Here is a 24095-nt window from a genome sequence, read left to right as displayed (position 1 = left end):
GTAGACCATTGTCATGCACAAATTGACCGTCATATTTTCCGCCACAAAAAAATAAATTGTTGTAAACCATTTTCTTTCATTCTTTAGCATTGCAATCCATACTCAATGGTGTCTTATTACTTGCTTCAAGGAGGTGAATTTAAATTAATACCTCAGCAGAACTAGTCACATTGGCAGATTTTAGTGCATGATAAAATGGTGTTCTTGGATGGTTTCTTGTGATTCTGTGATATGCAGTCCCCATATGAATTTTATCCATGATATATCACAGTGATAGTTGATACAGATGATGGAATTTTTATTTACGTTGGCATTGTGTTGATCTGAAAAGCCTGTTCACATACTTTCTCATTTAATCAGGCAGGAAGCTGTTATGTACAGTGTATGAAATCTTATAACATTGCCTTGAGTTTTATCCACTTAAATAGAATACAGCATGAGAGATGGCTTTTTGCGAGCACATCATTGACTAACATTAGACACGAGATTTTGCACTCATTTTTTGTTAAATGCGGCTTATTCACTTTCGTGTCAAACTTTCTTTGTACTTAAGATAGTCACAAGACTCGGGGTTTGTAAATTTATTTTTTTGTTTCTTCTCAGGTCCCTTACGACACTGGGGTTGGTTATTTCTGCATTAGCTGATCAAGTGGGAGGAAAGGGCAAAAACAAGTTTGTGCCTTACAGAGATTCTGTACTCACCTGGCTTCTCAAGGTATTGCTTTGACCAGATAGAATTCTCCACAGCAAAAATATAGTTAAAAATGTATCTGCATATTGTGCACCAACACCTTTAGCCTTTCATTTCTGGGAAATGGATTTGTACCCAACTTCACCTGTTTGTATGACTGTCATGTTCTATGTACAGCTTCAGATGTCTTGCCTAAAATGAGCTTGGAACACAAACCTAGCAATCATGGGTTCACAGCAAAGCAGCTGACTGGCACAAGTTCACAGTCTTCTTTAGGTGAGGTCTTGTGGATACTGATTGTGGGAAATATGGGGAACATTTCCCTGGTACATTGGGGTGTTCTGAGGTTTGTACTTTGAAGTACAATTTTTGCTAAGGGTAAAGGAAGTTTTATTCTGGCAACAGATTCTGCAGCTCTATGGCAGAAGTGTTTCATAGTCAAGAACTATATGCCTTCACTTTAGAATGCCTAAAAATAATCAGAAAATAAAAAAAATTGAAGAATAAATGCTGAATTTCAAGCAACAGGAACAGTACAACAAACAGAGACTGTGCTAATCTCATGAAGAATGCTATAGTGCCACGTTAGCATTCATTCATAAATAAAGTCAGGTTGGCCATTTTCCCATGTCTGCATCAGAAGATGTTGTGGAGATGCCGGCGTTGGACTGGGGTAAAGACAGTAAGAAGTTTAACAACACCAGGTTAAAGTCCAACAGGTTTATTTGGTAGCAAAAGCCACATAAGCTTTCGGAGCTCTTAGCCCCTTCTTCAGGTGAGTGGGAATTCTGTTCACAAACAGAGCTTATAAAGACACAGACTCAATTTACATGAATAATGGTTGGAATGCAAATACTTACAACTAATCAAGTCTTTAAGAGACGAAACAATGTGAGTGGAGAGAGCATCAAGACAGGCTAAAAAGATGTGTATTGTCTCCAGACAAGACAGCCAGTGAAACTCTGCAGGTCCACGCAACTGTGGGAGTTACAAATAGTGTGACATGAACCCAATATCCCGGTCCTCGTGTGTGCGGAACTTGGCTATCAGTTTCTGCTCAGCGACTCTGCGCTGTCGTGTGTCGCGAAGGCCGCCTTGGAGAACGCTTACCCGAATATCAGAGGCCGAATGCCCATGACCACTGAAGTGCTCCCCAACAGGAAGAGAACAGTCTTGCCTGGTGATTGTCGAGCGGTGTTCATTCATCTGTTGTCGCAGCGTCTGCATAGTTTCCCCAATGTACCATTCTCCAGCTTCCACCCTAAACACGTTAAAGAAGCCATCCCCTACGGACAAGCCCTCCGTATACACAGGATCTGCTCGGATGAGGAGGATCGCAACAGACACCTCCAGACGCTGAAAGATGCCCTCATAAGAACAGGATATGGCGCTAGACTCATTGATCAACAGTTCCAACGCGCCACAGCGAAAAACCTCACCGACCTCCTCAGAAGACAAACACGGGACACAGTGGGCAGAGTACCCTTCGTTGTCCAGTACTTCCCCGGAGCGGAGAAGCTATGGCATCTCCTCCGGAGCCTTCAACATGTCATTGATGAAGACAAACATCTCACCAAGGCCATCCCCACACCCCCACTTCTTGCCTTCAAACAACCGCACAACCTCAAACAGACCATTGTCCGCGGCAAACTACCCAGCCTTCAGGAGAACAGTGACCATGATACCACACAACCCTGCCACAGCAACCTCTGCAAGACGTGCCGGATCATCGACACAGATGCCATCATCTCACGTGAGAACACCATCCACCAGGTACACGGTACATACTCTTGCAATTCGGCCAACGTTGTCTACCTGATACGCTGCAAGAAAGGATGTCCCGAGGCATGGTACATTGGGGAAACTATGCAGACGCTGCGACAACGGATGAATGAACACCGCTCGACAATCACCAGGCAAGACTGTTCTCTTCCTGTTGGGGAGCACTTCAGCGGTCACGGGCATTCGGCCTCTGATATTCGGGTAAGCGTTCTCCAAGGCGGCCTTCGCGACACACGACAGCGCAGAGTCGCTGAGCAGAAACTGATAGCCAAGTTCCGCACACACGAGGACGGCCTCAACCGGGATATTGGGTTCATGTCACACTATTTGTAACTCCCACAGTTGCGTGGACCTGCAGAGTTTCACTGGCTGTCTTGTCTGGAGACAATACACATCTTTTTAACCTGTCTTGATGCTCTCTCCACTCACATTGTTTCGTCTCTTAAAGACTTGATTAGTTGTAAGTATTTGCATTCCAACCATTATTCATGTAAATTGAGTCTGTGTCTTTATAAGCTCTGTTTGTGAACAGAATTCCCACTCACCTGAAGAAGGGGCTAAGAGCTCCGAAAGCTTGTGTGGCTTTTGCTACCAAATAAACCTGTTGGACTTTAACCTGGTGTTGTTAAACTTCTTACTCAGAAGATGTTGTCAGCTTCATTCTAAGGCTTGGATATATAACTCAGCCTTGCATTCCACTGCCGTATTGTGGATGTATCAATACGGACCATCACTTTGGACCAAATGTCATACTGATGGTTCCTGTGCCTGTATATTGAAGATTAAATGGCAAGGTTTGAAGTCAAGCTGGGAGACCTTCCCTCAATCAGTACCATCAAAAATATAATGCTGTTTCTGGGGACGTTGCTGTGTGTAAAATGGCTCTTTACCTACCGAACAATTGTTAGTGCATCTCAAAATGACTCATTGTATGTGAAGAAATTTAAGGCATTTGAGATTAGATGCTATAATAAATGCAAGTCCTTTCTATTTATGAATTTAGTTTATGGTGCAACATTAAATGTTTGGAGTTGGGCTACTTTATGTATTTTCGAAGGGGTTCTACAGCACATTCTGTTTCAAAAAGAACGACAATCATGGGCAGCCTTATCCTCCTACTGAAGATCTAGATTTTTCTTTGGGAAAAAAATTCACTGACACTTGCAGCACTTGCCTTGTAAAATATTCAGGTGTGAGCAATGGTAACATGACTGGTCTATGAACATTTAGGATCTGGTCAACTTTCTTTACAACTAGTTCATTTTTCACTCTAACACTTGTTTAAAAAAAAATGTCCATCATATAACTGCTTTACACTCGAACATCATCTCCGAATTAAATACCCTTCAGCCTACTTTTTTCATAAGAACATAACATAAGAACATAAAAAGGAGTAGGAGTAGGCCATCTAGCCCCTCAAGCCTGCTCCGCCATTCAATAAGATCATGGCTGATCTGATAGTGGGTTCAGTTCCACTTACCCGCTCGCTCCCCATAACCCTTAATTCCCTTAATGGTTAAAAATCTATCTATCTGTGACTTAAACACATTTAACGAGGTAGCCTCTACTGCTTTACTGGGCAGAGAATTCCAAAGATTCACTACCCTCTGGGAGAAGAAGTTCCTCCTCAACTCTGTACTATTTTGACTCCCCCGTATTTTGAGGCTATGCCCCCTAGTTCGTGTTTCCATTGTAAGTGGAAATAACCTCGCTGCTTCGACACTGTCTAGCATCTTCATTATCTTATATGTCTCTATAAGATCTCCCCTCAACCTTCTAAACTCCATTGAGTACAGGCCCAGTCTACTCAATCTCTCCTCATAAGCTAACCCCCTCATCTCCGGAATCAACCTGGTGAACCTTCTCTGTACCCCCTCCAAAGCTAATATATCTTTCCTTAAGTAAGGGGACCAAAATTGTACACAGTACTCTAGGTGCGGCCTCACCAGTACCCTGTACAGTTGCAGCATGACCTCCCTGCTTTTATACTCCATCCCTCTCGCGATAAAGGCCAACATTCCATTTGTCTTCTTGATTACCTGTTGCACCTGAAAACTGAGCTTTTGTGATTCATGCACAAGGACCCCCAGGTCCCTCTGCACAGTAGCATGTTGTAATTTTTCACCATTTAAATAATAGTCCATTTTACTATTATTCCTTCCAAAGTGGATAACCTCACACTTACCAACGTTATACTCCATCTGCCAGATCCTTGCCCACTCATGTAGCCTATCCAAATCTCTCTACAGACTCTGTGTCCTCCACGCAATTTGCTTTCCCACTCATCTTTGTGTCATCCGCAAACTTTGTTACCCTACGCTCGGTTCCCTCCTCCAGATCGTCTATGTATATGGTAAATAGTTGAGGCCCCAGCACCGATCCCTGCGGCACGCCACTATTCACTGATTGCCAACCGGAAAAGCACCCATTTATTCCGACTCTCTGCTTTCTGTTCGATAGCCAATCCTCAATCCACGCTAACACTTTACCCCCAACTCCGTGTACCTTTATCTTAAGCAGCAACCTTTTGTGAGGCACCTTATCGAATGCCTTCTGGAAATCTAAATACACCACATCCACCGGTTCCCCTCTGTCAACCACACTCATTATATCCTCAAAAAATTCCAGTAAATTAGTCAAACATGACTTGCCCTTCATGAATCCATGCTGCGTCTGCTTGATTGAACCATTCTTTTCCAGGTGTCGTGCTATTTCTTCCTTAATGATAGATTCCAGCATTTTCCCAACTATGGATGTTAAGCTAACCAGCCTGTAGTTACCTGCCTTTTTTAAACAATGGCATTACATTAGCTGTTTTCCAATCAGCTGGCACCTCCCCAGAGTCCAGTGAATTTTGATAAATTACAACTAATGCATTTGCTATTTCTTCTGCCGTTTCTTTTAGTACCCTGGGATGCATTCCATCCGGACCAGGGTACTTGTGTCCTCCACTGTGAAGACCGACACAAAAAACTTGATTAAGGCCTCGGCCATTTCCTCGTTTCCTATTATTAAATCCCCCTTCTCATCTTCTAAGGGACCAACATTTACTTTAGCCACTCTTTTCCGTTTTATATATTTGTAAAAACTTTTACTATCAGTTTTTATATTTTGTGCTTTCATAATCTATCTTTCCTTTCTTTATTGCTTTCTTAGTAGTTCTTTGTTGTTTTTTAAAGCCTTCCCAATCTTCTAGTTCCCCACTAATTTTGGCCATCTGTATGCATTGGTTTTTAATTTGATACTCTCCTTTATCTCCTTAGTTATCCAACCCTGAGTAAACTGACCATTTGTGAGAGTTGCCACACATCAACTAGTACTACTTCTATGCTGAATACAAGATGGATTTTTGATAAAACATTTCAGAGCATTTGTTTTGGGATGTGTTTCCTTTCATCCAATAATAATGCTGGGTTGAGAGGAAGCACCTTGCAGCTTCCAATCATGCAGCAATTTAATGTCAGTAGAAATACACCAGGACTCAATTTGATAATTTCACCTCAACATGTTCTTGTCTGCTTTAAAATGCAATCCACAGTGCATTCACTATCGTGAACTCAACAATGTCGATAGAACCTTACTGCAATATAGCTTTTAGCTGTAACAGGGCCAATGCATGTGCCACAAGTGGGCTGCATATGACCAAAATGCTTTTGAGCTGTGAAGAATCATCATCAAATACTGCATCCAACTCCAATTTATTTTGCACTTTTTGAAGTCATCAGCTGATATTATTTCTACCACCTTTAACTGTGCCAACTATTACTCATCTATAAGAGCAAAGTGCTGTCGATTCTGGAAATCTGATGAAGCAACAACGTGCTGCAAATGCTCAGCATCTGCGGAGGGAGAAAAACAGAGTTATCATTTTTAGGTTGGTGAACTTCATTGGGGTTCTTACCAGCTGAGTGGTTCCAATATTTTCTGTTTTATCTTACTTTTCTCGTTCTCTATTTTTGTTGAGGCAGTTAGTGACACTTGCCCTCACCCGGACAAGGAGAGCAGGAGGACATTGTGAACCCCTTACACCATTAGTGCTATAAGAGGCAGCAGCACAATCTGTCTGTCTCAGTCCTCCTTGGGAGATGATGGCCTGGATTTTGCAGGGATTCCTGATGACGATCAGTGAGCACAAATTTAATGCAGAAACCCTGAAGTTGCAGTCTGTCATTCACTTCAGTGCTCTGCCACAGACTGCACTGCAGATGTCGTTGCCACCTCCCTCTACCCTCTCTACCGAAAACAAGGCTTTCTTTGAGATTGGCAGCAAGACCACAAAATCCACATCCATCTGTTTTTTTTCTGTTGGGTTTATCAGAGGTATTTCCTTTAAAACTGGGAGCAGGTTTTGACCAGTCAATTTGGATAGCAGGCTAGATTCAACACAGGCTAAGAGTTACATTCCCAAAAGTGCAGTGTCAAGGCAGATGGTGATGGAGGAATATCCAGGTGATGTTTGATCGAGCTTATTTTAAATAACTAAACTGTATTCCTATTTAGCATGGCTGTAAATGGGTCAGTTTAAAGAAAACTAAAATTGTTTTTTCTTACAGAAGCGAAGGCAATGCAGAAAATAGGGTCACGTTCTGATTTTATAGAAATCCTATGTAAACTACGGCTGTGAATTTACCAACCTTTATTGCACTAGTTAAAGAAAAGTATTGAATTTTACTGGTGTCTTAGACAAAATTTCTCCTTCTATACATACCTCCAAAAACTGGTTATCTCTTTATCCATTTATTTGCTGTTTGAGGGATCTTACTGCACACAAATTGACAGTTGCACTGGTCTACACAGTAACAGTGACAACATTTCATTAATTCTTCGGTTGTAAAGTGTGTTGTCATAGAAATCATAGAAACCCTACAGTGCAGAAGGAGGCCATTCGGCCCATCGAGTCTGCACCGACCACAATCCCACCCAGGCCCCACCCCCACATATTTTACCCACCAATCCCTCCAACCTACGCATCCCAGGACTCCAAGGGGCAATTTTTTTAACCTGGCCAATCAACCTAACCCGCACATCTTTGGACTGTGGGAGGAAACCGGAGCACCCGGAGGAAACCCACGCAGACACGAGGAGAATGTGCAAACTCCACACAGACAGTGACCCGAGCCGGGAATCGAACCCGGGACCCTGGAGCTGTGAAGCAGCAGTGCTAACCACTGTGCTACCGTGCCGTCCTTGGGATGTAATGAGGTGTTCCATAAATGCAAAATTTTTGAAATGAATAAATCGTACAAGGAGTTAAAAGGACCTATGTTTAGAGTTGCATAGTGTATTGGTGCAATAGTTGCAACTATTTCACAACAGTTCCATAATAGGGTATTCTGCCTTACTGAAATATTATCCTTAACACTAAAATATCATTAAATTATGTTCAAAATTATAATATGCTGTTATTTTGAAATTACTTTAGACTCAAACAAATATCTTGCATCAAGTTGTTCATATTCACCATTTGTAGGCTGTAGAAGTACCTCTGTGTATTGATATTGAACCTTTGAATTTCTGACCTAGGACAACTTGGGAGGAAACAGTAAAACAGCAATGATAGCAACAATTAGCCCAGCTGGGGACAACTATGAAGAAACACTTTCCACACTGAGATACGCTGACCGGGCAAAGCGCATAGTAAACCATGCTGTGGTCAACGAAGATCCGAATGCCAAGATCATTCGAGAGCTACGTGAGGAAGTGGAAAAGCTTAAGGAGCAACTAAGTCAGGCTGAGGTAAGGAGTGAAGATAAGTGAGCAATACCGGAGAGAAACACATTGGGCAGGACTTTCCAGCTGCATTTTCCCCCAAGACCAGAAAATCCCGCCAAGAGGTCAACGGACCTTTGCATGATCCGATGCCACCCACTATGATTTCCGTGGCGGGCAGGATGGGAAAATTCCACAGATTGTGTTAACATTTCCCGATATAATGTCAATTTCGAACTTCTTTTGAGGTTTGCTTCATTTAGAATTGCAAACATAGTTTTCGATACTTATAGCTTGCAATTGTACTTTTCAAAGTCTTCATTTCTTATGCTGTTGTACTATGTAATTACTTTCTGGACTCAGTCTCCCTTCACCATAGGTGGCCAATTAATAGTGCCACTATGCATTAAGGACAAGAAGAAATATCATGGACCCTGATGCTGCTCCTGTTTCCGTACTCCTTATGCATCCCTCCACCCCCATAATGCTCGACAGCTTCTGTTGAGCGCCTTCGTGATGCAATTTTGACCCTATGGAATAGAATTGTGCTACAGAAGGAGGCCATTCAGCCCATTGAGTCTATACCAGTTCTTTCGAAGAGAAATCCAGCCAGTCCAACCACAACTTCCTTTTGAACACTAATTTGCATCTGCATACGTCACAAAATAAGTGAGGGAGTGCATTCAAAATCCTAATCATTCTTCTCTCCTTCATTGACAGAGGTATAGGATATGAAAGTAAGGCTATAATGTTAGAATTCTATAAAACACTGGTGAGGCCACAGCTGGAGTATTGTGTGCAGTTCTGGTCACCATATTACAGGAAGGACATAATTGCTCGGAGGAACGTGCAGAGAGATTTACAAGAATGTTTCCAGGGCTACAACAGTGTAGTAATGAGGAGAGATTGGATGAGTTGGGGTTAATTTCCTTGGAACAAAGAAGACTGCGGGATGACTTGATTGAGGTGTACAAAATTATGAGAGCAAGAGACGGGATAAAATTGTTTCCCTTGGTGCAGAATTCTAGAACCAGGGGACATAGATTCAAAATAAGTAGCAATAGGCATAAAGGGGACATGAAGAACTTTTTTACGCAAGGATAGTGGGTGTCTGGAATTCGCTGCCCGAGTTGGTTGTGGAAGCAGAAACCTTAAACTCTTTCAAAAAGTACCTAAATCTGCACCTTAAGTGCCGTAAGCTACAGAGCTATAGGCTGCGTGCAGAAAGGTGGGATTAGAAAGGGCACCTGGGTGTCCTCAGGCTGGCATGGACAAGATGGGTTGAATGGCCTCGTTCTTGCTGAGCGAAAATAAATTAAAATCAAAGCAATAAGTTGGGAATTTTTTAAAAAATCATTATTAAAAATGATGGTTAAAAAGTGTCAGGGATGGGAACTAACTAATAAAACCTTTTTTGTCTTTTTGCTTAAGAAGCAGAGCTGGAGAGAGACAGACCAGGTCCCAAGTCCTGGGGACTGGAGCTGAGCTAAGGAGTTGACTTTAATTAACACCAACCTTGTGTTTGGCTGTGGTGATGCACAGCCTGAGCTGGCCTTGGGGAATTCATATGAAAGTGGGATTTGGAAGTGGGTTGTCCATCAGCCTGGGTTTTCCTCCTCTCCCAGATTTCAAAAATGATTGTGAGCTAGGACTATTTCTGGGTCCTGACTCTGCTCAAGTCAAGCTTGGAGAAGAATGTGGCTAATCTTTCCACCCTCTCCTGTGGTTTGTGCAGGAACCTGTTTCAGATTTTTTTGCTTCCTTTCCCACTTTCTCCAGTACTTTGTTGCGCTATTAAAGTTTATTTATCATTCACAAAGTAAGGCTTACATTAAGGCTGTAATGAAGTTACTGTGAAATGCCCCTAGCCACCACACTCCGGTGCCTGTTCGGGTCAATGCACCTAACCAGCAAGTCTTTCAGACTGTGGGAGGAAACCAGAGCACCTGGAGGAAATCCACGCAGACACGGGGAGAACATGCAAACTCCACACAGACGGTGATCCAAGCCGGGAATCGAACCTGGGACCCTGGCGCTGTGAGGCAACAGTGCTAACCACTGTACCACTGTGCTGTCCACTGTACCGCTGTGCTGTTCACATAACACACTTGTCAACCACCTGTAGTTTACAGCTTTATACTATGATTATTATTATAATACAATAGAACAAACTTTCACTTTAAGAACTAAATTACATCTTTATGGATAATTTTTAAATTATCCGGCGGCACGGTAGCACAGTGGTTAGCACTGCTGCTTCACAGCTCCAGGGTCCTGGGTTCGATTCCCGGCTCGGGTCACTGTCTGTGTGGAGTTTGCACATTCTCCTCGTGTCTGCGTGGGTTTTCTCCGGGTGCTCCGGTTTCCTCCCACAATCCAAAGATGTGCGGGTTAGGTTGATTGGCCAGGTTAAAAAAAATTGCCCCTTAGATTCCTGGGGTGCGTAGGTTGGAGGGATTAGCGGGTAAAATATGTGGGCGTAGGGCCTGGGCGGGATTGTAGACTCGATGGGCCGAATGGCCTCCTTCTGCACTGTAAGGATTCTATGATCTATGACTTCTTTCCTTTCAATTTCTTCCCTTCATTGGAGCCTAATTAATTAACGCTTTATTGGAAATTCAAGCTGACTTTTCTCCCAAACCAAACAATTATTTTGAATTTTGTTCTTCAAACAGATTGGGCTGAAAATAGGGTTTTGTGGATTTCCCGGCTAGGGGCGGAGTCACTGTGCATGGCCCGCCTGTGCCCATGCAAATCGAGGTGGAGGCCATGCAGTTTTCATATATCCACTTCATCTGCATTGTTGTAGCATTGGTCCAAGGCACTTACAGCGTTACGTGCTCCTTCTCTAAGGTGGGCTTTGCTAATTGAATTATGTGCGTGACTATTTTTGCTATGGTACTGGATGCATTCCCCAAGGATCTATCCTTGCCCTTCCTATTTCTCATCTACATCTAGACGTTTCTCATCTGCCTCCCGGTGACATCTTCCAAAAATGTTACACCAGATTCTATTTGATGAGATCCAGCTTTTTGGGGATTGGGAACCTTGGCTAATTTTTTCCTCAGATGATCCTAAGTGTTGAGATTAATCCTCAAACCTTACCTACCAAGTGATCTGACATCAGCCAATTTAGGACAGACATGTCCATAGATATTTGATGGTGGCAGGACATATTGAGAGAGTCATTAGCAAAGCATGCAAGACCCTAGACTTCAAAAGTAGAGGATTTGAGTTCAAAAGTAGGGACGTTACGCTAAACCTTTATAAAACTGGGTAATTCCAGGATGTATTACATGCAGTTTTGGTCACCACACTTTAGGAAGCATGTGAGAGTCCTTGAGAGGGAAGAGGAGAATTATCAGAATGGTTCCAGGGATGAGGAATATTAGTTCCAAGGTTAGGTTGGAGGAGTTCTCCTTGGAGCAAAGGAAATTGAGGGAAAACTTGATAAAGGTGTACAAGAGTATAATAGGTTTAGAAAAGTTAGACAAAAATATCTGTTCCCGTTAGCTGATGGTACAAGGACTCGAGGACACAGATATATAATTTTGGATAAGAGATATATGGGAAATGTGTTAAAGAACTTTTTTACTCAGCTCGTGGTAATGATCTGGATCATGGTGCTGTTGAGGGTAGTAGAAGGAATAATTTCAGAAGGAAATTGGATGCACACTTGAGGGAAATAAACTTGCAGGATTGTCGAGATGGAGCAACTTAATGGGATTGAGTGGATTGCTCTATAAGCTGGCATGGATGTGATGGATCAAATGGTCTCCCTCTGTTTTGTAATGACTCTGTGGTTAACCAGAAAATCAGCTAAGTATTCACTTTGTTGCTTGTCCATTGGTTGTTAGCTATGATTGAGAGAAATTTGGTTTCTTGGTACAGTTTTTCTTAAATTCATTCATGGAATGTGGGCATCGCTGGTTGGGCTAGCAGTTATTGCCAATTCCCACTTACCCTTCAGAAGTTGGTAGTCAAGAGCTGCCTTCTGCAGTCCATGGGATGCAGGTACATCCACAGTGCTGTTAGGGAGGGATTTCCAGGATTTTAACCCAGTGACAGTGAAGGAACGGAAATATATTTCCAAGTCAGGATAGTGAGTGGTTTAGAAGGGAACATCCAGATGTTCTCATCTATCTGCTGCCTTTGGTGGTAATCATAGGTTTGGAACGTGCTGCCGAAGGAGCCTTGGTGTGTTCCTGCAGTTGCTGAGTTGCAATTTTATTTGAGTTTGAGGGTAATGGTCTGCTTTTATTTCTTCTTCAGGCAATGAAAGCTCCCGAGCTCAAGGAGAAATTAGAGGAATCTGAAAAACTCATAAAAGACCTGACTGTCACCTGGGAGGAGAAACTGAGGAAAACAGAAGAAATTGCACAGGTTTGTCAGTTGAAGAAAGTTATCATGAGGGATCGGCTGCATTGTTGTTTTGGTCTCGGTACTAATTTTAGAATAAAAATGACTTGCATCCTAGACACCTCATGCTTGCCATCGATGTACCATTATTAGCTCTGATGAAGGGTCATCTAGACTCGAAACATTGGTTCTATTCTCTCTCCATAGATGCTGCCAGACCTGCTGAGATTTTCCAGCATTTTCTGTTTATTCACCGTTATTAGTGCCATTTAAACTAAAGCACGGTGTTAAATTCCTTCAGTGTTTTTCCCCTGTGGCCAGGGGGCAGATGACATTCCCCCATATTTTCAACAACACTGTAACTTATGCCAATGCCATCAAACCTGGTCCAGGCATGCATATTGTCCCGTGCATGCGTGGAGAGTAAATTACGTCACTCCACTGCGCCCAGCTGCCAGTACACTTCTGCGCATGTGTGAAAGGCATCAGCAAGCAAAATAAAATAATTTGGCAGTTTGGCAATAAATGTATCTGGTTAATATGTTCTTTGTGTGCAGCCATAACCATATTGTTGCTTCAATGTTATTTGCAATTGGATGGTGAGATAATTGTAGGAAGGCGCAGACTGTATATGACTAGAGATGACAAGTAACCACTGGAAATTCAATCAGATTTATTTAATATTAGTTTGATATTAACTTTTGAATTTATATCAACATTTTGCCTCCCGTAACTGGTGGAATTATCGGTGGAAAACAAATTATATCCGAACATTATGCTTAAATCTTACTAAAAGCTACATTGAACTCCAAAATCTCGACTGTATTTGCTTTGCTCCTTTTCAGTGTTGCAAATGATCTGAATAATTGTTCTCAAGTTTTACATTTATTATTTTGGTTCTTCTTTCAGTAAACAATGGCTGGAATTTTCCAGCCGTTCATATCCCACCGCCACCCGCGAGGACAGAGAATTTGACAGTTAGCCAAATCTCCACTCACTGCAGTGGGACCAGAGAATCCCGCTGGCCTAGCCGGCCGGAAAGTTCCGACAAATACATTTAATGGCTAATTTGGGGGTTTTGTGAATTGCAGGAGTAAATATAAAAGATTAACTGAGTTATTAAATTGACGCAGCACCATTACTGGTCACAAACAGCCTAAATATATGTATATAAACCCAGGCAGTTTGTGATCAGTAGTTATGATTTATGGCAATATATGAATTTGAGAGTCATGTTTTGCAACCAGCTAATGTTACAGCCTATCAACAGTTCATGCAATGTGACCCTGGCCAAATTTGGAACTACTTAAAATATTCCACCCATAACTGCATCATCTGAAATACTTACCAGGAATAGTTAGAGTTTATGATGTATCAGTGCCTTCAGGATTGTGCAGTGTTTACAAGTTTGTGGGTTTAAAAACAAGCTAGTAGCAAATACTGTCCATTTTAAATTATGCTTAGATTTAAGTAAAAGTATATACATAGGTCAAAATGTTTCCATTGATTAATTTGCCATTTAAGTTTAAACATAGGTTAAGTGTCATGTTAATTAAGTTAATTAATTAAATTAAATAAACCCCAATTATTTTACAAAATATCCAGCAATTGATTCTGTTGCTATCTTGCATTAGCAGAGTCAGCAGCGGCCAGGAACAAAAATGGTGCCGCACAAATTGGCAGTAAGTGCAGCCGCAACATTGGCAGCAAATACAGCTTTTTGATAAAACCATTCTAAAGTGATGTATAATAATGGCTGAAGGCAACTCAATATAATGGGGGCTGATGTCTGCCCAGTGTAATGGGGGCATTACATGTTTGTCTATTCTGAGACGATACCACCAGAAATGTGTTAACTAATAAATCCATAGGGGCGTGGATGGGGCAGAGTTTGTAAGGAGCATCCAGGAGGGCATCTTGAAACCGTATGTAGATAGTCCAACTAGGGAAGGAGCCATACTGGACTTGGTATTGGGGAATGAGCCCAGCCAGGTGGTTTCAGTCGGGGAGCAGTTTGGGAACGGAGATCACAATTCAGTAAGCTTTTAAGGTACTGATGGATAAAGATAAATGTAGTCCTCAAGTTAAGGTGCTAAATTGGGGGAAGGCTAATTACCAACAATATTAGGCAGGAACTGAAAAATGTAGATTGGGGCAGATGTTTGAGGGCAAATCAACATCTGGCATGTGGGAGGCTTTCAAGTACAAGTTGATAGGGATTCAGGACTGCCTCATTCCTGTAGGATGAAGGATAACGAGAGATATTATGAGCCTAGTCAAAGAGAAAAAGGAAGCATTTGTCAAGGCTGGGAACACAGGAAGCAAATGTGGAATACAGGGAAAGTAGAAAGAAACTTAAGCAAGGAGTAAGGAGGGCTAAAAGGGGTCACGAGAAATCATTGGCCAGCAGGATTAAGGAAAATCCCAAGGCTTTTTATACATATATAAAGAGCAAGAGGATAGCCAGGGAGAGGGTTGGCCCACTTGAGGACAGGGGAGGCAATCTATGCATGGAGCCAGAGGAAATGGGTGAGGAATTAAATGAGTACTTTGCATCAGTATTCACCAAAGAGAAGGACTTGGTGGATGATGAGTCTGGGAAAGGGTGTGTAGATAGTTTGAGTAATGTTGAGATCAAAAAAGAGGAGGTATTGGGATTCTTGAGAAACATTACATAGAACATAGAACATAGAACATTACAGCGCAGAACAGGCCCTTCGGCCCACGATGTTGCACCGACCAGTTAAAAAAAAAACTGTGACCCTCCAACCTAAACCAATTTCTTTTCGTCCATGAACCTATCTACGGATCTCTTAAACGCCCCCAAACTAGGCGCATTTACTACTGATGCTGGCAGGGCATTCCAATCCCTCACCACCCTCTGGGTAAAGAACCTACCCCTGACATCGGTTCTATAACTACCCCCCCTCAATTTAAAGCCATGCCCCCTCGTGCTGGATTTCTCCATCAGAGGAAAAAGGCTATCACTATCCACCCTATCTAAACCTCTAATCATCTTATATGTTTCAATAAGATCCCCTCTTAGCCGCCGCCTTTCCAGCGAAAACAATCCCAAATCCCTCAGCCTCTCCTCATAGGATCTCCCCTCCATACCAGGCAACATCCTGGTAAACCTCCTCTGCACCCTCTCCAAAGCCTCCACATCCTTCCTGTAATGTGGGGACCAGAACTGCACACAGTACTCCAAGTGCGGCCGCACCAGAGTTGTGTACAGTTGCAACATAACACTACGACTCCTAAATTCAATCCCCCTACCAATAAACGCCAAGACACCATATGCCTTCTTAACAACCTTATCTACTTGATTCCCAACTTTCAGGGATCTATGCACACATACACCTAGATCCCTCTGCTCCTCCACACTATTCAAAGTCCTCCCGTTAGCCCTATACTCAACACATCTGTTATTCCTACCAAAGTGAATTACCTCACACTTCTCCGCATTAAACTCCATCCGCCACCTCTCGGCCCAGAGGTAGACAAGTTCCCAGGGCCTGATGGGATATGCCCCAGAATACTGAAAGAGGCAAGGGAGGAAATTACTGGGGTCTGAGAGAAATCTTTGCATCCTCACTGGCTACAGGGAGGTCCCAGAGGATTGGAGAATAGCCAATGTTGTTCCTTTGTTTCATAATCCAAGTAATTACAGGCCGGTGAGCCTTACGTCAGTGGTAGGGAAATTATTGGAAAGGATTCTTTGAGACAGGGTTTACTCCCACTTGGAAATATGTGGATGTATTAGCGAGAGGCAACATTGTTTTGTGAAGGGGAGGTTGTGTCTCACTAACTTGATCGAGTTTTTTGAGCAAGTGACGAAGATGATTGATGAGGATAGGGCAGTGGATGTTGTCTACATGGACTTCAGTAAGGCCTTTGACAAGGTCCCTCATGGCAGACTGGTGCAGAAGGTGAAGTTGCATGCGATCAGAGATGAGCTGGCAAGGTGAATACAGAACTGGCTCGGTCATATAATGTCATAGTGTTTGCATGGTCTCCCCAATGTACCATGCCTCGGGTCATCCTTTCCTGCAGCGTATCAGGTAGACAACGTTGTCTACCTGATACGCTGCAGGAAAGGATGTCCCGAGGCATGGTACATTGGGGAGACCATGCAGACGCTACGACAACGGATGAATGAACATCGCTCGACAATCACCAGGCAAGAGTGTTCTCTTCCTGTTGGGGAACACTTCAGCGGTCACGGGCATTCGACCTCTGATCTTCGGGTAAGCGTTCTCCAAGGCGGCCTTCACGAGACACGACAACGCAGAGTTGCTGAGCAGAGACTGATAGCCAAGTTCCGCACACATGAGGATGGCCTCAACCGGGATCTTGGGTTCATGTCACACTATCTGTAACCCCCACGACTTGCCTGGGCTTGCAGAATCTCACTAACTGTCCTGGCTTGAGACAATACACATCTCTTTAACCTGTGCTTAACCCTCTCTCCACTCACATTGTCTGTACCTTTAAGACTTGATTACCTGTAAAGACTCGCATTCCAACCATTATTTTGTAAATTGAGTTTGTGTCTTTATATGCCCTGTTTGTGAATAGAACTTCCACTCACCTGATGAAGGGACAGCACTCCGAAAGCTAGTGGCTTTTGCTACCAAATCAACCTGTTGGACTTTAACCTGGTGTTGTGAGACTTCTTACTCAGTCATATAAGACAGAGGGTAGCAGTGGAAGGGTGCGTTTCTGAATGGAGGGCTATGACAAGTGGTGTTCCTCGGGGATCAGTGCTGGGACCTTTGCTGTTTGTAATATATATGAATGATTTGGAGGAAAATGTAACTGGTTTGATTAGTAAGCTTGCGGACGACACAAAGGTTGGTGGATTTGTGGATTACGATGAGGACCATCAGAGGATACAACAGGATATAGATCGGTTGGAGACTTGGGCGAAGAGATGGCAGGCAGAGTTTAATCTGGGCAAATATGAGGCAATGCATTTTGGAAGGTCTAATACTGATAGGAAATATACAGTAAATGGCAGAACCCTAAAGAGTATTGATGGGCAAAGGGATCTGGGTGTACAGGTACACAGGTCACTGAGAGTGGCAACGCAGGTGAAGGAGGTAGTCAAGAAGGCATACGGCACACTTGCCTTCATCGGCCAGGGCATTGAGTTTAAAAATTGGCAAGTCATGTTGCAGCTTTATTGTGGGAGGCGAGGGAGGAGATTGCAGAGCCTCTGGCGATGATCTTTGCGTCGTCGATGGAGACGGGAGAGGTGCCGGAGGATTGGAGGATTGCGGATGTGGTTCCTATTTTCAAGAAGGGGAATGGGATAGCCCAGGTAATTACCGACCGGTGAGTCTAACCTCAGTGGTTGGTAAACTGATGGAGAAGTTCCTGAGGGACAGGATATATGAGCATTTAGAGAGGTTTAGTATGCTCAAGAATACTCAGCATGGCTTTGTCAAGGGCAGATCGTGCCTTACGAGCCTGGTGGAGTTCTTCGAAAACGTGACTAAACACATTGACGAAGGGAAGGCGGTAGGTGTGGTTTATATGGATTTTAGCAAGGCGTTCGAGAAGGTCCCCCATGCAAGGCTTCTAGAAAACGTGAGAGGGCATGGGATCCAAGGGGCTGCTGCCTGGTGGATCCAGAACTGGCTTGCCCAAAGGAGGCAGAGAGTGGGTATAGATGGGTCTTTTTCTAAATGGACGTCGGTCACCAGTGGTGTGCCCCAGGGATCTGTTCTGGGACCCTTGCTGTTTGTCATTTTCATAAATGACCTGGATGAGGAAGCGGAGGGATGGGTTGGTAAGTTTGCCGACGACACAAAGGTTGGTGGGGTTGTGGATAGTCTGGAGGGATGTCAGACATTACAGAGGGACATAGATAGGATGCAAGACTGGGCGGACAAGTGGCAGATGGACTTCAACCCAGATAAATGCGTCGTAGTCCATTTTGGTAGGACAAATGGGACGAAGGAGTACAATATAAAGGGAAAGACTCTGAGTACGGTAGAGGATCAGAAGGACCTTGGGGTCTGGGTCCATAGGACTCTGAAATCGGCCCCACAGGTGGAGGAGGTGGTTAAGAAGGCGTATGGTGTGGTGGCCTTTATCAATCGAGGGATTGAGTTTAGGAGTCCGGGGATAATGATGCAGCTGTAAGACCCTCGTCAGACCCCACTTGGAGTACTGTGCTCAGTTCTGGTCGCCTCACTATAGGAAGGATGTGGAAAAGATTGAAAGGGTGCAGAGGAGATTTACAAGGATGTTGCCTGGATTGAGTGGCATGCCTTATGAGGATAGGCTGAGGGAGCTCGGTCTTTTCTCCTTGGAGAGACGAAGGATGAGAGGAGACCTAATAGAGGTGTATAAGATGTTGAGAGGCATAGATCGGGTGGACTCTCAGGCTTTTTCCCAGGGTGGAAATGTCTGCTACGAGAGGACACAGGTTTAAGGTGCTGGGGGGTAGGTACAGGGGAGATGTTAGGAGTAAGTTTTTCACACAGAGGGTGGTGGGCGAGTGGAATCGGCTGCCGTCAGGGGTGGTAGAGGCGAACTCAATAGGGTCTTTTAAGAGACTCCTGGATGAGTACATGGAGCTTAATAGGATGAAGGGTTATAGGTAGGTCTAGAAGGTAGGGATGTGTTCGGCACAACTTGTGGGCCGAAGGGCCTGTTTGTGCTGTAGTTTTTCTATGTTTCTATGTTTATAGAACCTTAGTTAGGCCGCACTGGTTGACACACTACCAGAAGGATGTGGAGGCTTTGGAGAGGGTACAGAAAAGATTTACCAGGATGTTGCCTGGTATGGAGGGCATTAGCTATGAGGAGAGGTTGGAGAAACTTGGTTTGTTCTCACTGGAACGACAGAGGTTGGGGGGTGACCTGATAGAAGTCTACAAGATTATGAGGGGCATGGACAGAGTGGATAGTCAGAAGCTTTTTCTCAGGGTGAAAGAGTCAATTACTAGGGGGCATAGGTTTAAGATGCGAGGGGCAAGGTTAAAGGAGATGTACGAGGCAAGTTTTTTACACAGAGCGTAGTGGGTGCCTGGAAGATGTTGCCGGGGGAGGTAGTGGAAGCAGATACGATAGTGACTTTTAAGGGGCGTCTTGACAAATACATGAATAGGATGTGAATGGAGGGATACGGTCCCCGGAAAGGTAGGGGGTTTTAGTTGAGTCGGGCAGCATGGTCAGTGCAGGCTTGGAGGGCCAAAGGGCCTGTTCCTGTGCTGTAATTTTCTTTATTCTTTGTTCATAACTTTGCATTAGATTAATTAATATAATTTCTACTTTGTTTTCTTAAAAAGTAATAGATTTAGAAACGAAAGCAGGAATTTGGTTCATGAAATTGTCAATTTCAAGTGCAGCCACTTGGGCTAAATCACCTTCTTAAACTGGTATGTAAAGTTGGACTGTTAGTAACGTTACTTTTTGGAGAAAGAGTGCTAGATGATATGTAGACTCACCTGTTCCGGCATAGTGGATGACTTCATAATCTCGTATTATAATGGGAAAGTTTATTTTTCCATTAACTGAGCTGATGGAAAGTCACTATTTGCTTCAGTGCATTCACAGATCAGTTCAGCTCAGCTCACTGCTATCCAATGCTGGAACTTTGGCCTGGAATTTGTAGATGGAACTGTCAGTGTTCGCCATCATTGCTCTTCTGAACCTAACCGTAACCTTTGGAGTGCACACTTTAGGGAACATTAAAACTGACAAAGCCCCAGGGCCTGATGGCATCTATCCTCGACTGCTCAGGGAGACGAGAGGTGAAATTGCTGGGCCTCTGACGGAAATCTTTGTCGCTTCTTTGGACACGGGTGAGGTCCCTGAGGATTGGAGGATAGCGAATGTGGTCCCGTTGTTTAAGAAGGGTAGCAGGGATAACCCTGGAAATTATAGGCCGGTGAGCTTGACGTCCGTGGTAGGGAAGTTGTTGGAGAGGATTCTTAGAGACAGGATGTATGTGCATTTAGAACGGAACAATCTCATTAGTGACAGACAGCATGGTTTTGTAAGAGGGAGGTCGTGCCTTACAAATTTGGTGGAGTTTTTTGAGGAAGTGACAAAAACGGTTGATGAAGGAAGGGCCGTGGATGTCGTCTATATGGATTTCAGTAAGGCATTTGACAAAGTCCCACATGGCAGGTTGGTTAAGAAGGTTAAGGCTCATGGGATACAAGGAGAAGTGGCTCGATGGGTGGAGAACTGGCTTGGCCATAGGAGACAGAGGGTAGTGGTCGAAGGGTCTTTTTCCGGCTGGAGGTCTGTCACCAGTGGTGTTCCGCAGGGCTCTGTACTAGGACCTCTGCTATTTGTGATATATATAAATGATTTGGAAGAAGGTGTAACTGGTGTAATCAGCAAGTTTGCGGATGACACGAAGATGGCTGGAATTGCGGATAGCGAAGAGCATTGTCGGGCAATACAGCAGGATATAGATAGGCTGGAAAATTGGGCGGAGAGGTGGCAGATGGAGTTTAATCCGGATAAATGCGAAGTGATGCATTTTGGAAGAAATAATGTAGGGAGGAGTTATACAATAAATGGCAGAGTCATCAGGAGTATAGAAACACAGAGGGATCTAGGTGTGCAAGTCCACAAATCCTTGAAGGTGGCAACACAGGTGGAGAAGGTGGTGAAGAAGGCATATGGTATGCTTGCCTTTATAGGACGGGGTATAGAGTATAAAAGCTGGAGTCTGATGACGCAGCTGTATAGAACGCTGGTTAGGCGACATTTGGAGTACTGCGTCCAGTTCTGGTCGCCGCACTACCAGAAGGACGTGGAGGCATTGGAGAGAGTGCAGAGAAGGTTTACCAGGATGTTGCCTGGTATGGAGGGTCTTAGCTATGAGGAGAGATTGGGTAGACTGGGGTTGTTCTCCTTGGAAAGACGGAGAATGAGGGGAGATCTAATAGAGGTATACAAGATTATGAAGGGTATAGATAGGGTGAACAGTGGGAAGCTTTTTCCCAGGTCGGAGGTGACGATCACGAGGGGTCACGGGCTCAAGCTGAGAGGGGCGAAGTATAACTCAGACATCAGAGGGACGTTTTTTACACAGAGGGTGGTGGGGGCCTGGAATGCGCTGCCAAGTAGGGTGGTGGAGGCAGGCACGCTGACATTGTTTAAGACTTACCTGGATAGTCACATGAGCAGCCTGGGAATGGAGGGATACAAACGATTGGTCTAGTTGGACCAAGGAGCGGCACAGACTTGGAGGGCCGAAGGGCCTGTTTCCTGTGCTGTACTGTTCTTTGTTCTTTGTATGCAATCAATTCTGGAAATCCAGAAGTTCTTGGTGATTCTGTTTCTCCATAGGGTGCATTGTTTGAGAACGTGCCCTTTATGCTACTAGTTTCAATATAAATACCTTTGGAAACACAATTTTGTTGAATGAGGTTTTAATGGTGTACTGTGTTGTATAACTCTGCTGAAAATTTAATTGTAGAATGTTAAATTTCTCCATTGTGATAACTTTCACATTTTTAAAATCATTCTTTTTTAAGATTAACATTTCGGCATATACCACAATCCAGTGTGTATGTTCCAATGATTTACTTCATACACTATTAAATTTAAAGTGAATCATAATCAGTGCATTTTACTTTCTGGCTTGCTGTCCCATTCTCAGTTCCTTCACCTCCACCGCATCTGTTCTGATGATGCCACTTTCCAAAATAGTGCTGCCGATATGTCTTCCTTCGTCCTCAATCGTGGGTTTCCACCCACCGTGGTTGACAGGACTCTTAGCTGCGTTCAACCCATCCCTCGGGCCACTGGTCTCACCCCCTCCGCTCCCTCCCAGAACCAGAGTAGGATCCACCTTGTTCTCACTTTTCACGCCACCAGTCTCCCCCAGTCAGCATTCCATAGGGACCATGCAATCGCAACCTCCTCCCTGCTCACCGTCCCAGGTCCTAAACACCCCTTTCGGGTGAAGAAGTGCTTCACATGCATCTCCTTCAATCTGGTCTATTGCATTCGCTGCTCCAAATGAGATCTACCGTACATCGGAGAGACCAAACGCAGACTGGGTGACCGCTTTGCTGAACACCTTCGGTCTGTCTACAAGCAGGACTCAGACAATTTCTCCATTGTGATAACTTCCACATTTTTAAAATCATTCTTTAAATGTCGCTTGCCACTTCAACACATTACCCTGTCCTTCTGTCCACATGTCTGTCCTTGGCCTTTTGCAATGTTTCAGCGAACCCCAATGCAAACTAGAGGAACAGCACCTCATCATTCAATTGGGCACTTTACTGCCTTCTGGACTGAACATTGAGTTCGACAACTTCAGAGCATGAAGTCTCTCCTTCATCTTCACCCCATTTCCATTTATTTTACTTCATTTCATTTCATCTCATTCATCCATTTTATCATCCTCTCTCACTTCCATTTTTCCACTTCTCCATTCCATCTCTCCTTCTTGCCCCCTCGCTCTCCACCCTCATAGTATAAATCTCTGAGGATTCTCTTTGCTCTCGGCCCTGACAAAGGGTCATCTAGACTTGAAACGTTAAGCTGAAATTTTACTGCTTTGCCCGCCCCAGAATCGGGGTGGGCGAGGCTCGCAGAACGGCATTCTCTGTTGGCTTTGGGCGGGTCTTACGAGCTTCGGGCGGGCGAGACAGTACAATTCTGGCAGTTGGCCCTATTCTCTCCCCACAGGTATTATCAGACCTGCTGAGATTTTCCAGCACTTTCTGTTTTTGTTTCAGATTCCAGTATCCGCAGTATTTTGCTTTTATGATAATATCACTGTAATTGGAGATTCCTCTAGATTTAATTTGGCACTAAGCTAATGTCAGGAAAGAGGATTGCTGGATTTTCATGTGCAGCTTTCTTCAAGTTCAGTGCTGAGTGCCATAGCTTCACAGCTGACTTCAAAATAATGGCCATAAGCTTGAATTTTCTACTGTGAAAATTGGTGGGATGACTAACTATTTAATGAATGTTTAATTCCTGCTCTAAATCTAACTCAGCTAGAGTTGGGGATCAGCATTAACCTTTCTTGGGAAGGCGGTGGGAGAAATGTTGAGAATGAGTTGTTAAATTACACTGGAAAATAGGTTTAAGAGTTTATTCAGAGCTCAATTTAATTTGCCTTTGCTTGGAAACAGCCTTTGATTTTTTTTCAAGACGATTTAATTTGGTTCAGATTGCTTTTTTTATTTTGTTACCTATGAATTCTACAACATTTGATTAATGCTGAATGGAGTTAGATTTGTTGGCTGGCTACTGTAGCTGCACAGTATGACGATTTTATTTAATTCAAAATCAAGGTTAAGAGAAGTGGATTTATTCTGCAAATGAATCTCCTAGAAAACAAAATTGAATTTGGCAAGCATTTTCTAGGCAGCCAGTGCATTGTTTTTGTCCAAGAAAGCTTCCATTGATGGAGTGTACAGCTTTTTAAATGAGGAACTGTGATCAGGTATGTAAGCCATCACGTGGAGGTGAATTGATATTCCTAATCTGAAAGATCCAATTATTTTTATATTTAAGCATCATCGGTTAAGATACGCCAGACTTGATGAATGGTATCTGT

At 43.6% G+C, this 24095-nt stretch overlaps 1 protein-coding gene across 5 annotated transcripts in view; it reads left to right on the top strand.

Moving 5' to 3' along the window:
• kif13a (kinesin family member 13A) overlaps positions 1–24095 on the top strand; it is a 319880-nt gene that overhangs the window by 197984 nt on the left and 97801 nt on the right. For all 5 annotated transcript variants that reach the window (XM_078241905.1, XM_078241898.1, XM_078241903.1 and 2 more), the window contains exons 10-12: positions 604–715; positions 7997–8209; positions 12455–12565. In XM_078241905.1, the coding sequence (XP_078098031.1) occupies positions 604–715; positions 7997–8209; positions 12455–12565 (436 nt within the window). The remainder of the gene's footprint in view (positions 1–603; positions 716–7996; positions 8210–12454; positions 12566–24095) is intronic.

This window comes from Mustelus asterias, chromosome 2 (genome assembly GCF_964213995.1).
Source record: "Mustelus asterias chromosome 2, sMusAst1.hap1.1, whole genome shotgun sequence".
Classification (NCBI taxonomy): Eukaryota; Metazoa; Chordata; class Chondrichthyes; order Carcharhiniformes; family Triakidae; genus Mustelus; species Mustelus asterias.
Note: the sequence above shows the minus strand (reverse complement) of the source record. Positions and strands in the feature narration are given on the sequence as shown.